Source organism: Cibotium barometz, chromosome 58 (assembly GCF_041138505.1).
Source record: "Cibotium barometz isolate CiBa-2024 chromosome 58, ASM4113850v1, whole genome shotgun sequence".
In the NCBI taxonomy this organism is placed as follows: domain Eukaryota; kingdom Viridiplantae; phylum Streptophyta; class Polypodiopsida; order Cyatheales; family Cibotiaceae; genus Cibotium; species Cibotium barometz.
In genome coordinates, this window is record NC_141103.1 from 33,965,771 (window position 1) to 33,980,360 (window position 14,590).

At 43.4% G+C, this 14,590-nt stretch overlaps 1 protein-coding gene across 1 annotated transcript in view; it reads left to right on the plus strand.

The window, feature by feature from the left end:
• SPPA (signal peptide peptidase) overlaps positions 1-14,590 on the plus strand; it is a 76,907-nt gene that overhangs the window by 45,285 nt on the left and 17,032 nt on the right. The window contains exons 5-6 of the mRNA XM_086792949.1: positions 14,007-14,177; positions 14,309-14,412. Coding sequence (XP_086649075.1) covers positions 14,007-14,177; positions 14,309-14,412 — 275 coding nt within the window. The remainder of the gene's footprint in view (positions 1-14,006; positions 14,178-14,308; positions 14,413-14,590) is intronic.

Here is a 14,590-nt window from a genome sequence, read left to right on the forward strand (position 1 = left end):
GCTGGTCTAGTGGTCTGAAAGTGCTTGTCTAGGTACTTAAAGTGCTTTTCAAGTAATCTGAAAGTGCTTGTGTAGATCCTAGAAGTGCTTGTGTAGGTACTAGAAGTGCTTGTCAAGTGGTCTTAAAGTGCTTGTCTACTACTGAAAGTGTTGTCAAAGAGTTGAACGTGCAAAATAGTACTTCTTAGGAGGACACATTGTGCTAGCTTGAAAGTTAGAACTTACAAGTTCTCCTCTGGGGGCATGCTATTATAGATTTGTTCAAATACATCATTTGACAATTCATATACATTAGGCTTACCTTCTACCGAGCACATCGGAAACCTGATGCATCGCACCAGGTGGGAGTAGATAAAAGCAGGGGGCTTGTCATCCAAAAGAACGTAGGTGTCATCTTGGCCATTTACCTTGTCGTAGAAGAGTCCCTCAACGACAAATGAGTTCTTTTGAATACGGTTATGCCATTCATCCCTTTCAGATTTGATGGTCAAGCGCTTGGTTTTAGTGCACTTCAAGATGTAGAAGTCTGCACCTGGCTCTTCTGCATGCACTGCGAAGTTCTGGCCAACCATCAAGGCATCACTTAGGTCGTCATGGTGGCCAGCATACATGGGGGCTCCTGGTAACTCATCATCGCTGGATGCTTCTGTCGGTTGTATTCGCAAGTACGGCCACCTCTCACCGTGGTCCTTGTTTACACATCTCCTCCATTGGCCTTTCATGCACGCATGGCAAAAGCAGGACAATGGTCTGCACCATAGCCCGTGCATATCTGATTGACTGTAGCCGTTGACACATTGGAAGGATCGAGACCCTTTGATCCGCATGCAATCCCACTCTCTATCTCTGTCTACATCACCAAGCTTGACCTCCCAGAATCTACGATCGACTTTCTTCTCTGTCAATGGACATTCTTTCCTAAGGGTTGCGTTGAGGAGTGCCACCACACTTGAAGCGTTATGTAACACCCATCCGTCAGATTTCAGCTGCTCCTGTGTGAGCTCTTTTGAGCACCGCACCAGCCCCATCGTGCTCGCCCTTCCCATGGCCGGATACGAAGAAAGTGTGCATCATCTCAATACCTGTCATATTGAAGTATTGGGCTACAAAATAGAAAGGGCGCCTTGTTTTGAATTGTGAAGTAGTGCCATCAGACCACACCCAGTGTCGCTTGACACTGCATCCTTGAGCTTTCAGCCACTCATTGTGCAAAAGAAAGCAGTGCTGCACAAACAAAGTGTCGTGGATTTTGTCATCAGAGATGTAGAAGTGGGTTGTCTTCCGAATGGTACCAAGCACATCACGCAGGTACGAAATGTGGACCAAGATTGTCACCTGAGTTGAATACCAATGCATTGATTGAATTTCATTATGCACCTTGAAGGAGTAATTCTCTGCAAAATCCACTACCTGTTGAAATATCAAGCTCGTATACAGCTGGAGGATAGCACATGGGTGCTGACAGAGTGACAGTATGGTAGATAGATATCGTGTGGTGTGTTTATGACCGCGTCCAGCTGGTCATGTGTGGTGTGGACACTACATTAGGTTTACTTTGTAGTGTGGACATAACACTATGTTGTGTTCTCCTTTGTGTGTGTGAGAGAGATAGTGACTATGGCTTCTCTCCTTCTTTATGGTTGATGATTATGGATTAGGGTTTGCTTCTCTTGTGTGTGTTACATCTTGCTCCTGTTTTTTATCATGGTATCAGAGCCAAGAGCTCATTAGCTGTGTTGTGAGAGTGAGTGAGAGAAGAGGGAAGAAGAAGAAAAAGCTGTGAAGGAAGCCATTGGAGCTTGGAGCAAAGGAGAAGCTGTGGAGCACACACCGGCATCAGATCTGAGAGCTAAGGACCATTGGTGAGTGTAGCAAGACCCCCTCTGCGGATTGCAGGTATCAAAGAGCAAGTTCAGTGAAGATTGAAGTGCATAGAGCAAGTGAAAAATTCTGGTTTTTTCTCAAAGCTTCCATGGAAAGCTTGAAGTGAATGTATACTCTTGGCAAATGTATACACAAAGGCACATGTATTCGGGCTTGCAAATGTATTAACAAAGTGGACACAAACAACATACAGGATCTTGAAGCAGATTGATGCATACAGATTTGAGCAAAATCAAGTGAAAGTGAGTTTATGCAAAAATTTCTGGTTTTTCACAAAAACAGAAAACATACCCCCCGTGGAGGATCAATTGCAGGAGCTAGAGGAAAAATTGAGCTAAACCCTTCATACCCAAGGTAGATTAGGTCATTGCTAAGAGGCCTATCTATTCAATTGTGATTTCCCCTCTCTCTACAGCCCTCAGGAGCAGGCGGTGCATGAAGATGCAGAATTCTGGACAGTTTTCAAAGATTTCATCCTAATTCACTCATTTGGACACCAAATTGAATGCTTTAAAGCTTGGAGAGTTTAGCAAAGACATTGCTAAGGCCTTATGATTATTGGTTGCAGCTCATTTCATGTATTTGGAGCTCATTGAAGTGATTTATCAGAGGTGTGCAGGTTTGCAGAAATTCTGTCCAGAAACAGAGCATTTTTAATCAAGGCATTAATCTTTGTGTATATCAAATTGGGCTAATTCCTTTGGTACAAGTAAAGTCCTATGAGTTGCTAAACTTTTGAATCAAAAAGTTTTGGATTTGGAGAAGATTTGAAGGAGATAGAGCAATTTTAGTGAGAGGTGGTACCTGACAGGTGCAGAAAAATTCAAAACCAGAGGTTACAAAAATTGGTGGTTCTCATTCCCCTTGAAGAATTGGATCAAACCCTTCTAGGATATGTTGGAGCAATGTGTTGGGAAGCTAATGCAAGTTGAATCATTGAATTTGGACAAGATTTGAAGGATTTAGAGCATAATCTTGACTGGTTACTGGCGAGAATTTACTGGCGAGAAAAAAACCAGAAATTTTTTTGTGAAGGAGTTTCATTTGATTTCAACTTTGATCGAGTGTACATTGTTGGTGAATCATTGTGGGATGTTAATGCACACAATTTGCAAGCATTTGATGTGATTTGGAGAGATTTGGAGCATTACAGGTACTTCGTACATTGTAATCGAAAGGGTACATCTACTCTATTTTTTTTGCAACAATGGGAGATGGTCCGATACAGATTGTTGGAGAGAAGCTTGATCGCACTAACTTTCAAGTGTGGAAGTTTAGAATGAAGAGTTTTTTGAAAGGTAAAGGTTTATGGAGTCTCGTCTCGGAGGAAGATCCGGAGCCATACCTACCTCCTCAACCAAATAATGCTCAGTTACTGGCTCACAAGCAATGGGTAGAGCGGTCCTCGAAGGTGTTGCATTATTTTTCAATATGTGTAACAGATGCCTTGCTCATTCACATCCAAGATGCAGATACACCGAAAGAAGCATGGGGTATATTGTGCCGAATGTATGAGACAGACACTGGTGCAAGGAAAATACAACTTAAGCAACAGATTCACAGTGTCACACGAAGGAATAGGAGCATACATGAGTATGTTCAGGAAATCAAGGGTTATGCTGACTCCTTGTCATCGATCCATGCCCCGATGGATGATGATGATTTGGTTGCTCTCACATTGCGTGGTTTAGGCAAAGAATACAAATCTTTTGACACTTCCATCTCAGTAAGGTTGGGAGGAATGCCAGACTTTAATGAGCTTGTGTCCTTGCTCATTGTGGAAGAATTGAAGCTTGGCCTTGGAGGTATGAGTGTTACAGGTGGTGCATCCTCGTCAAGCAATGATGAACATGCAAGAAATCAGGCTTTTTACTCATCTAGAGGCTCTCGAGGCAGGGGGAGATTTACCCCTCGAGGCCGTGGAGGACGTGGTTGGAATGATAGGTCTACTCAACCACAATCAAATCAGAATTTTCAGAATTCACAGTCATCATTTGGATCACGTGGAGGACGTGGATTTCAATCCCATAGGGGGAGATTTGGAGCAGGTGCTCGTGGTAGAGGACGATGGCAAGGTCCTCAACAAAATTTGAATGGGATTGAATGTTATTATTGTGGCAAACTTGGACATTTGGCAAAAGATTGTTACAAAAAGCAGAATGATGCGAGGAATGGAAGACCACAACATGGAAATTATGCATCTACCAGTAACAATGATGGGAGTTCAAACCAGCTTTTTGCAATGAAGCATGTTATGGGGACAATGGATTCTCAGAATGCTCGAGATGAGTCATGGTATATGGATTCAGGTGCCTCAAACCACATGACATGTCATGGTGAGTGGTTTGAGAAGATGCAACCATTGGATACAAATGGTTATGTGGTTACAGGAGATGATACTCAGCATCTTATAACACATGTTGGCAGTGTGCCTTTGAAGATGCATGATGGAAATGTGAAAAATATGTCAGAAGTGTTATATGTACCATCCATTACAAAGAGTTTGGCATCTGTAGGCCAAATGGTTGAGCAGGGATTACAAGTCAGATTCAATGAGAAAGGCTGTTTTGTGGAAGATTTTAAGCATGGCTGTAGATTGGTTGCCAAGGGCAAGAAGGAAGGAAGGTTGTTCAAATTGGATGCAGGCATACCAGAATTGAGTTCAGCCATGTTTTCAAAGAGCAATGGGATTGTGCAGGACATTGACATGTGGCACAAGAGGATTGGACATGTCAATATACAGAGATTAAAGAACATGCAAACAAGGGGCATTGTCAGTGGATTGCCTCGATTCAAATATGATGGTCATACGCATGTTTGTGAAGCCTGTCAGTTTGGGAAGCAGGCAAGGTTGAGGTTTCCTAGAGAAGGAAACATGAGTAATAGACCACTTGAGATAGTGCACAGTGATGTATGGGGCCCAGCACAAAACCCATCTATCAAAGGAAGTCTATACTATGTGACATTTATAGATGACTTCAGCAGGATGACATGGATATATTTCTTGAGAGAGAAGAGTGAAGTGCTGGAAAAATTCATGGATTTCAAAGCTCTTGTAGAAAAACAATATGGCTGTTGGATTAAGTGCCTGAGAACAGATGGAGGTGGTGAATACACCTCAAAAGCATTTGAGCATTTCTTGCGGAAGCATGGGATAAGAAGACAGTTGACATGCAGGTATACACCTCAGCAGAATGGTGTGGCTGAGAGAAAGAATCGTGTCATATGTGAAGTGGCAAGGGCAATGCTCAATGAAAAGAGCATGCCAGATTACTATTGGGCAGAAGCATGTGCTACTGCAGTGTATATCCTGAACAAATCACCTACAGCAGCCATTCATGGAAGCACGCCTGAGATGCGGCTTACAGGTTACAGGCCAGATATTGGACATTTGAAAGTCTTTGGATGTGTAGCTTATGTTCATGTGCCTGATGAAAGAAGACGGAAGTTGGATCCTAAGGCAGAGAAATGTGTATTTGTTGGATATGCACAGGATCGAAAGGCTTACAAATGCTATAACCCTCAAACTAGACAAGTAGTCATCTCACGAGATGTGGTATTCGATGAGCTTGCTAGTTGGTATAAAGCCAAAGATGAGGGAGTCATTGACACACTTGAGGCTAATGTGCCTATGAACTTGCCCTCACAAGCAAGTTCTAGTTCTACTACTATGTCTGGGCCAGCAGCAGCAGAAGCTGAGAGTAGTAGCAGTGTCCGTCCGTGGTCAGGACGTCTGAGACATGAGAGTGTTAGCACTGGCAGTAGTGCTATGGATAAAGGCAAGAAGAAAGTTGAAGGAATTGGGATCACAGGTTATGAGTCTTCTAGCTCAGAGAGTTTGGATGAGGAGCTCGGGATACCTGTTGTACGCACACCTGGTGTTAGGCAGGACAGATATGTGCCACCACATGCTCGAGTTACAGGTGTACAGAGTGACCCGCATGCATTGCGGAGATCCCAGAGAGTCAGATATCCAGTGGAAAGATTGACATATAGAGATTTTGCTATGCATTATGCATACATGACATCTATGGTAAAGCATGTGGAACCTACATGCTATTCAGAGGCTATTGGAGAGCATGTATGGCAGAAAGCCATGGATGAAGAGATGGATGCTTTGGACAAAAATGATACATGGGAATTGGCTGAGTTACCTAAAGGAAAGAATGCAATTGGATGCAAATGGGTGTATAAGGTAAAGTGCAAGTCAGATGGCAGCCTAGAGAGACATAAGGCAAGGCTGGTCGCTAAAGGATATGCACAAACTTATGGTCTTGATTATGATGAAACTTTCAGCCCAGTGGCTAAAATGGCTACAGTGAGGTCTATCATTGCATTAGCAGCACAAAAAGGTTGGGCTTTACATCAAATGGATGTCAAAAATGCCTTCTTGAATGGTGATCTACAAGAAGAGGTGTACATGGAACAGCCAGAAGGTTATGTACATCCAAAATATCCGACTTTTGAAGAAAGCACTCTATGGTTTGAAACAAGCACCTCGTGCTTGGAGTGACAAGATCAGCAGATATCTTGTCAGTATTGGATTTGTGGTTGGAAATGCAGACTCTTCACTTTATGTGAAGAAGACACATGATGGTATCGTGATGATAGTCATATATGTTGATGATTTGATTATCACAGGTGATTGTGGGAAAGGCATTGATGAGGTTAAGGCCTCTTTATGCAAAGAGTTTGATATGAAAGACCTTGGTGATTTGAGGTTCTTTCTTGGCATTGAGGTGATTAGAACAGGCAAGGGTATATGGTTGGTGCAAAGGCAATATGCACTTGACATGCTGGCAAAGTATGGTATGACAGCATGCAAACCAATGTTGACACCATTAGAGCAAAACATGAAGCTTAGGGCTGATTTGGGTGATGAGCTTGATGATATCACCATGTACAGGCAAATGGTTGGTAGCCTTATCTACATGACCATTACGAGGCCAGATCTCAGTTATGCAGTTGGTTTGGTAAGTCAGTTTATGCAGAGTCCTCGTAAACCTCACTTGGATGCTGTGAGACGGATTCTGAGATACGTCAAAACTACCGCGCATTATGGTCTTTTCTATGAGGCAGGAAAAGACATGCATGTCTATGGATATACAGATGCAGATTGGGCCGGTAGTGCATATGACAGGAGATCTACCAGTGGCTATGTTTTCAGTCTTGGTAGTGGAGCTGTGAGTTGGAGCAGTAAAAAGCAACCTACAGTTGCTTTATCTACCACAGAGGCAGAGTATCGTGGAGCAGCCATAGCTGCATGTGAGGCTATGTGGTTGAAGAAGTTGCTAGATGATGTCAGGATACAGAGTGATATGAGAGTTGTCATTCATTGTGACAACATGAGTAGTATTCAGCTTGCTAGCAACCCAGTTTATCATGCCAGGACCAAACATATTGAGGTCCACTATCACTTCATCAGAGAGAAAGTGCTAGATGGGCATGTTGATTTGACATATGTGCAGACAGATGAGCAGGTTGCAGATATCTTTACCAAAGCACTTGGTAAGGATAAGTTTGAGTATTTCCGTACTCGATTGGGAGTCCTAGAGATGGACATGTCGAGCTTGAGGGGGAGTGTTGAAATATCAAGCTCGTATACAGCTGGAGGATAGCACATGGGTGCTGACAGAGTGACAGTATGGTAGATAGATATCGTGTGGTGTGTTTATGACCGCGTCCAGCTGGTCATGTGTGGTGTGGACACTACATTAGGTTTACTTTGTAGTGTGGACATAACACTATGTTGTGTTCTCCTTTGTGTGTGTGAGAGAGATGGTGACTATGGCTTCTCTCCTTCTTTATGGTTGATGATTATGGATTAGGGTTTGCTTCTCTTGTGTGTGTTACATCTTGCTCCTGTTTTTTATCACTACCGACACCACTACATCATCTGGAAATTTATCCAAACACTCTTTGAATTGTTCAGCTTGCCATCTGTACTTATAATTGTGTTTGATGAAGTTTCCCAATTTGCTTTGAAGCAAGGAAGTGAAAGTCCTCGGGCTGACTTGGCGAAGAACAAGATCTTTCCGAGTTTTTGCTTCAAGTTCTCATCCACTTCCTGTGTAGGAACGTCGTCAAAAAGCTTGATAGTCATCATAGAGATGTCATCGCTTTTTTCATGTGGACACAAGGAGATCTGTTTAATGCCACAATGTTGGCATGTACCCAAAAGGCATTGTCTACGGTGATAAGCACAGTCAATGGGTTTTGGGCACAATACAGACTCCCACAGGTCTGTTAAGCTTGGAAATGTGGCATTAGAGGCCGCGCACTGCGCTGTTCCATCATGAGAACTGCAAACAAGGCACCTGCAAACTGCATGGCCGGCCATGTAGCCCATATCTTCCCAGGCGCATCTGATTAAGAGCTTCCTTGAAGTAGACAAGCTGCACATGGTATTCACAGCAACAAGTGTTGCGGTCCTTCAACTTGCGTATGAAGTATGGCTTTAGACCCTCAAAACATCTGAGGGAGATCCTTATGTTAGGATGAGCCACTTGGAACCGCATATAGAAGTTCCTCTGTGACAAAGAAGACAAATTTAGACACACTATCAAGCATTATAAATCATTCTGAAGCAACCCATAGCATTGGTAAGCATTATGACGCACTTTCAATCAGTGTAAAGCTATGACACTCATTGGGTAAAGCTCTTAGACGCACTTAGTAGCACTTTCTGCACCTGGCAGCACTTGTAAATGGTTGTAAAGCACTATAAAGCACTCTCAGGCACCTGCAAGCACTTAGAAGCCTGAGGATCCATTTAGATGAACTTGGAATAACAATGAGCCGGAACGGCCGACCCCTCCCTTGAGTAAATTGTATTACTATTGGAGAAATTCAATACATAGCTTCACGGGCATCCATTGCCAAATCCTCCATACCAATGCATATGAAATTCAGCATTTAAAAAACAATGGTATGTCGATGTAGATCACCAAGGAGCTGCCTTGATGCTCGGCCCGACTTCAGTGCCCATATTCTCTACCATTGGCTCTATGTTCTACCAAGTAAGGTAGCAACATCTTCAAGAGCACATAGGACAAGAGAAATACTACACAGGGCGGCTAAACAAGGAGTCCTGCCCTTCTACTGAATAAGTAATGACAACACATTGTCCAATTAGCTTACCAGTCTTATTAGAAGTTGTTGCAAGCGGAAGCCTTCGCGTTGGAAGCTTTAGAAGTGTTGATATCTTCGATTTGCCGCAATCCTTCGCGACAAAAGTCTTCAAGAGGATGAAGGGAGCCCTGGGAAAGCTTCCTCTATGGTTCAACTTGAGAAAGGAAGGCTGAAATTAGGGTTTTCAGCAAAAAGACCAAAAATTACAGCAAAAATGAGAGCTGTTTTGCTGAATTTCAGTCATTGGGAGTGAGTAGGAGAGTGATTAGCACTTGGAAACACTCTTGGAAGCTTGGAAAACACCCTAGCAAGTTGGGTATGGCTATGGAGAGCTTGGAAATGGAGAGAAATGGTGGAAAAACAGAGTTTTCAGCCTCCAAAAATCCTCATGAAGAGAAAACACGAATTTTCTCTTAATAAGTAAGTGAATTGGGGTCCAATCAAGTGAGGGGACATGGGGAGATGCCCATTTATGAGTAAAAAGGGAGGATCAGGTCCTGGACATTGAGTCTTGTCTGCCTCGGGACTTCTTCTAGGGCTTGGGCTTGTGCCCCAACCTCTAATCTTTCCTTCTCCATAGAATTTGGCTCTAGGGAGGGATGACCCTCTTTCCTGGTGTCTCTATTCTTATAGGGCTCTTCTAGCATCCAATTCTTGTTTCCACTAGTTATAGACTTGTAATTGTCTTTAGGCCTCCCTAAATTTTATTTATGTTTCCATCTCCTCACTCGTGGAAAAAAGGTTTCTCCAATTCTCTCCTCATCCCTCTTAATCCTTGGAGTATAAGAGATAGGCTCTTGGGGATGGTTAAAGGTTTCCCTTTGCACAGAGAGAGAGAGAGAGAGAGAGAGAGAGAGAGAGACATGTGGGGATAAGTCAACTCATCAAGTGTGGGTGTGTGACTCCCCTATCACACATGTATATTTGCACTAGTACACATAGTGCACTTAGTACATTAAAAGTACTTAGTGTACTATGTACTATAACTTATGGGCTTGTACACACTACAAGGGTGGGCATAATGCCTTTACCCCAACAGCCTCCCACTTAAAGGCAAAGTGCCCTTAAATGAAGGAAAAGAAAAATCAGCATGTACATGATAATATACAAGGCCATATCAAGGCTGAAATTGGCCTCATCCAATGCCCATCAAGTGTCTGCAATGAGCAAATCGCTCTGGAGGCAAACTCTTTGTCAACAGATCAGCCGGGTTGTCATCCGTATGAATCTTAACAAGCTGAATTTGCTTGTTCTCTATCACCTCTCCGATGAAGTGATACTTCACATCCACATGCTTCGTCTTTGCATGAAAGACAGGGTTCTTTGCCAACTGGATGGCACTCTGACTGTCACAATGCAACAATGGAATATCCCCTGTATAACCCAAATCAACCACTAACCGAGATAGCCATAATGCCTCCTTGCAAGCCTCTGTGGCTGCAATATACTCGGCCTCTGTAGTAGATAAGGCAGTGCACTTCTGCATCCTGGATATCCATGACACAGCACCTCCTGTGAATGTAAACACATAACCGGTAGTAGACTTCCGGTTATCTGGATGACCGACATAATCCGAATCCGTGTAACCATGCACTAATGCATCCTGTTTGCCAAAACAAATGTACATATCCTGTGTGCCCTTCAGGTATCTCATGACACCTTCACTGCTTCCCAATGCTTCTTGCCAGGTTTGGCCATGTATCTAGAAACCACTCCCACTGCAAATGCAATGTCCGGCCTAGTAGCAACCATGGCATACATGAGACTGCCACAAGCTGAAGCATACGGAATCTTGGCCATATCAGCCCTGTCACTATCCGACTGTGGGCTGTCCATAGCACTGAGTTTCACATATGGAGGCAAAGGAGTACTAGTCTTCTTCCCCCCATCCATATTGAACCTCTGCAAAACTTTGCCAATGTATTCCTTCTGAGACAAATACAACACATGCTGATTTCTGTCCCGAAGTATCCGCATACCCAAAATGTGATTTGCATCACCCAGATCCTTCATATCAAAGGTCTGATGCAGCCTCTTCTTCAAGGCATCCATCTCTTTACGAGATTTCCCGGCAATCAACATATCATCAACATACAAGATGAGGATCAATAGACTGCCATCCAAAGCTTTCTTGGTGTATAAGCAATGATCTATGTCACTTCTCCTGAAATCCTGGGATTTCATGAATGTATCAAATTTATGATACCATTCCCTTGGTGCCTTTTTGAGCCCATAAAGACTCTTTTTCAGCTTGCATACAAGCTTCTCCTTTCCATTCACTGCATAACCCTCTGGCTGTTGCATATATATCTCCTCATGGAGATCACCGTGAAGAAAAGCAGTCTTCACATCCATCTAAATCAAATGCAGATCATCATGAGCAACCAAAGCTAATACAGCTCCTAGTGTGGTCATTTTGACCACTGGAGAGAAGATCTCATCAAAGTCCATACCATATTCCTGCTTGAAGCCCTTAGCCACTAACCTCGCTTTGTATCTTGGCTTTGCATCAGGTGCAACTTTGAGCCTGTAAACCCACTTGTATGGCAAAACTTTCTTGCCTGTAGGCAAATGCACCAACCTCCATGTTCCATTTTTGTGCAGAGAATCCATCTCTGACTTCATAGCACGCTCCCATAGAGCCTTGTCTGCCCTTTGTAAAGCCTCCTTATAACATGAGGGCTCCCCACAGTCGGTGAGCATCAAGTAGTCAACCCCTGGAACAAACCTGTCAGGGGCTCTAGAGGGTCTTGTGGACCTCCATACCCAATGACCATCATTTGCAGGTTGCTGTCCAGCCTGCATATCACCTATTGGTGGCTCTTGTTCCATGCCACAAGGTTGAAAAATCATGCCCGGTATCTCTTCTAACTGTGGGATATCCATAGGGATATCATCTGCCATCTCTGGCTGTCCATTTGGACCATTTTCAGCACCATTTAAGGGCTGGTTTTGATGCTGTAATGGCTGATTTACAGCCCTTGGTTGTTATCCATGATGTCCATCATCATCAAAGATGACTCTGCCAGGCTCCTGTTGCCTTGCAGGCTCCTTATACATGCATGTTTCATAAAAAATGACATCATTGCTGCGTATAATCTTTCTATTCACTGGATCCCAAAGTCTATATCCCATTTCACCTCTGTCACCATATCCTAGGAATATGCATTTGTGAGACTTAGGATCAAGTTTGGTGCGCATTTCCCTGCGTATGTGCACGTACGCAACGCAACCAAACACTCTCAAGTGCTTGTAGGACGGAGGCTTCCCTGTCCATACTTCCTCTGGCACTTTCCCACCAAGCCTCGTGTTAGGTGACCTGTTTATAAGATGAACGGCTGTCATAACAGCTTCAGCCCAAAAACCATGAGGTAACGCAGCATGTGACAACATAGAACGGACCTTCTCCTAAATGGTCTTGTTCATCCTCTCTGCTGTCCCGTTTTGTGGAGGATCATAAGGAGTAGAGAGCTCCCTCTTGATGCCTTTAGCATCACAAAAGTCCTGTAACTGTTTGGACATATACTCTCCACCATTGTCGGAACGCAAAGCCTTCAGTGTTTTGCCAGTTTGATTCTCAACAAGAGCAACAAAGTTCTCAAACACTGAGAATGTATCACTCTTTAAACGAAGAGGATAAACCCACACCTTGCGTGTGGCATCATCAATAAAAGACACAAAATGTTTTGCCCCTCCCAAAGAAAGCTGAGGCATCTCACATACATCTGTATGCACAAGCTCTAACTGAGCATCTTTCTGTCCAAGAGCTTTCTTGTGGGGGCATTGGAGTTGCCTGCCATATATACAATGCTCACAAAACTGAAAACTTGAAAACTTTAGAGAAGGCAAGTAACCAAAACAAGACAATTGCTCCATTCCTTTGACACTCATGTGTCCCAACCGGCTATGCCACATAGAGATTTCCGGCAGCTTTGTTGCATTTACATTAGCATGGTGACAAACACCAGCATGCATGAAGTAAAGAGTGTCCACCTTAGAGCCTCTGGCAACAACCAGTGAGCCCTAACTCTAATCTCCCTTTAACTGGACTTTTAATGTACTAAGTGCACTATGTGTACTAGTGCAAATATACATGTGTGAGGGGAGTCACACACACACTTGATGAGTTGACTTATCCCCACATCTCTCTCTCTCTCTCTCTCTCTCTCTCTCTCTCCCCCTTCTTCTCTGTATGTATGTCTCCCACATGAAACCCTAACTCTCAGCTCATTCATGGTGGGTGGGTGGGGGGGGTCGGGGCGAGACTCAAGAAATGCTCTCTGTAGAGCCGAAGCTTTGGAGAAAGCTGTGGTGAAGACAACCATGTTCAATCTGTGCAGATCGTAACCAAATCTTGGCATAAATAAATAAATATATTTATGTATTTTTTGAGCGAGGGAGGGGGGGGGGCATGGGGGGACGTGACTCAAGAAATGCTCTCTGTAGAGCCGAAGCTTTGGAGAAAGCTGTGGTGAAGACAACCATGTTCAATCTGTGCAGAGCGTGATCAATATTTTTTTTTTGGGGGTGGATAGGCTGGACAGTGAGTCAGGGACTTGATGGAGGCTGGGGAAAGAAGCAAATACAGGACCAAAAGAAGAAACATTACCATTAGTTACTGGGGCTCAGGGGGGACAGGCTGGACAGTTAGTCAGGGACCTGGGTGGATGCTGGACGGTGAGTCAGGGACCTTGATGGGGGCTGGGGAAGGAAGCAAATACAGGACCAAAAGAAGAAACATTACCATTAGTTACTGGGTCTCTGGTAGCAACTGTGCATGCTTAAGGATACTACTGAAAAGTGGACTAGAAAAGATACTTGCCACAGACAGCCCGTGAGAGAGGGGCATCCTCTTAATAATTATATGTGGATGAGAATCAGCACAGTTTGGAAAGCCTTTTGACACTTGTTTAATCAGACTTGGAAAAAGGGTTTCACTTGTTGAAGCCAGATATGTTTGAACTTCAATTAACATGATATTGGTTTTGTAGGTGTGCTTGAAAAAGTGGGCGTGGAACCTGAGGTGCAGCGTATCGGAAAGTACAAAAGCGTAGGTGATTTGATCTCTCGCAAGGACATGTCGGAGGCCAATAGAGAAATGCTTACTGCATTGTTGGATGACATATATCACAACTGGCTTGAAGAAATTGCCAGATTGAATGGTATTTTTGTATCCTTGTTGATGGCCCTTCTTTTTAATGAAAAATTGTTGAAGGTTGTTTTGGATCCAATAAAAAACTCACATCATAAGGTTGTTTGTATATGTATAACAGTGTGAGATTTTTCCAATTAGGCAAGAATAAGGAAGATGTGGAAAACCTTCTCAATGAAGGCGTTTTTGAGATAGAAAGATTGAAAGAGGCAGGCTGGATCACTGACATCAAATATGAGGATGAGGTGAGGCATCTTCTATATTCTTGAACTTTCTTTTGTATTTCTTTGCTTGTGGGATGTGGTAGAATGTCTCTTCTGGGTATCGGGAAGTAACAAATAAAGGTCCAAACGGAGATTTGCTTTACTGTTTGTCTGAGGTAGGACTACATAAAGACTGTTTATTTAAAATCCTTGCTTGGTC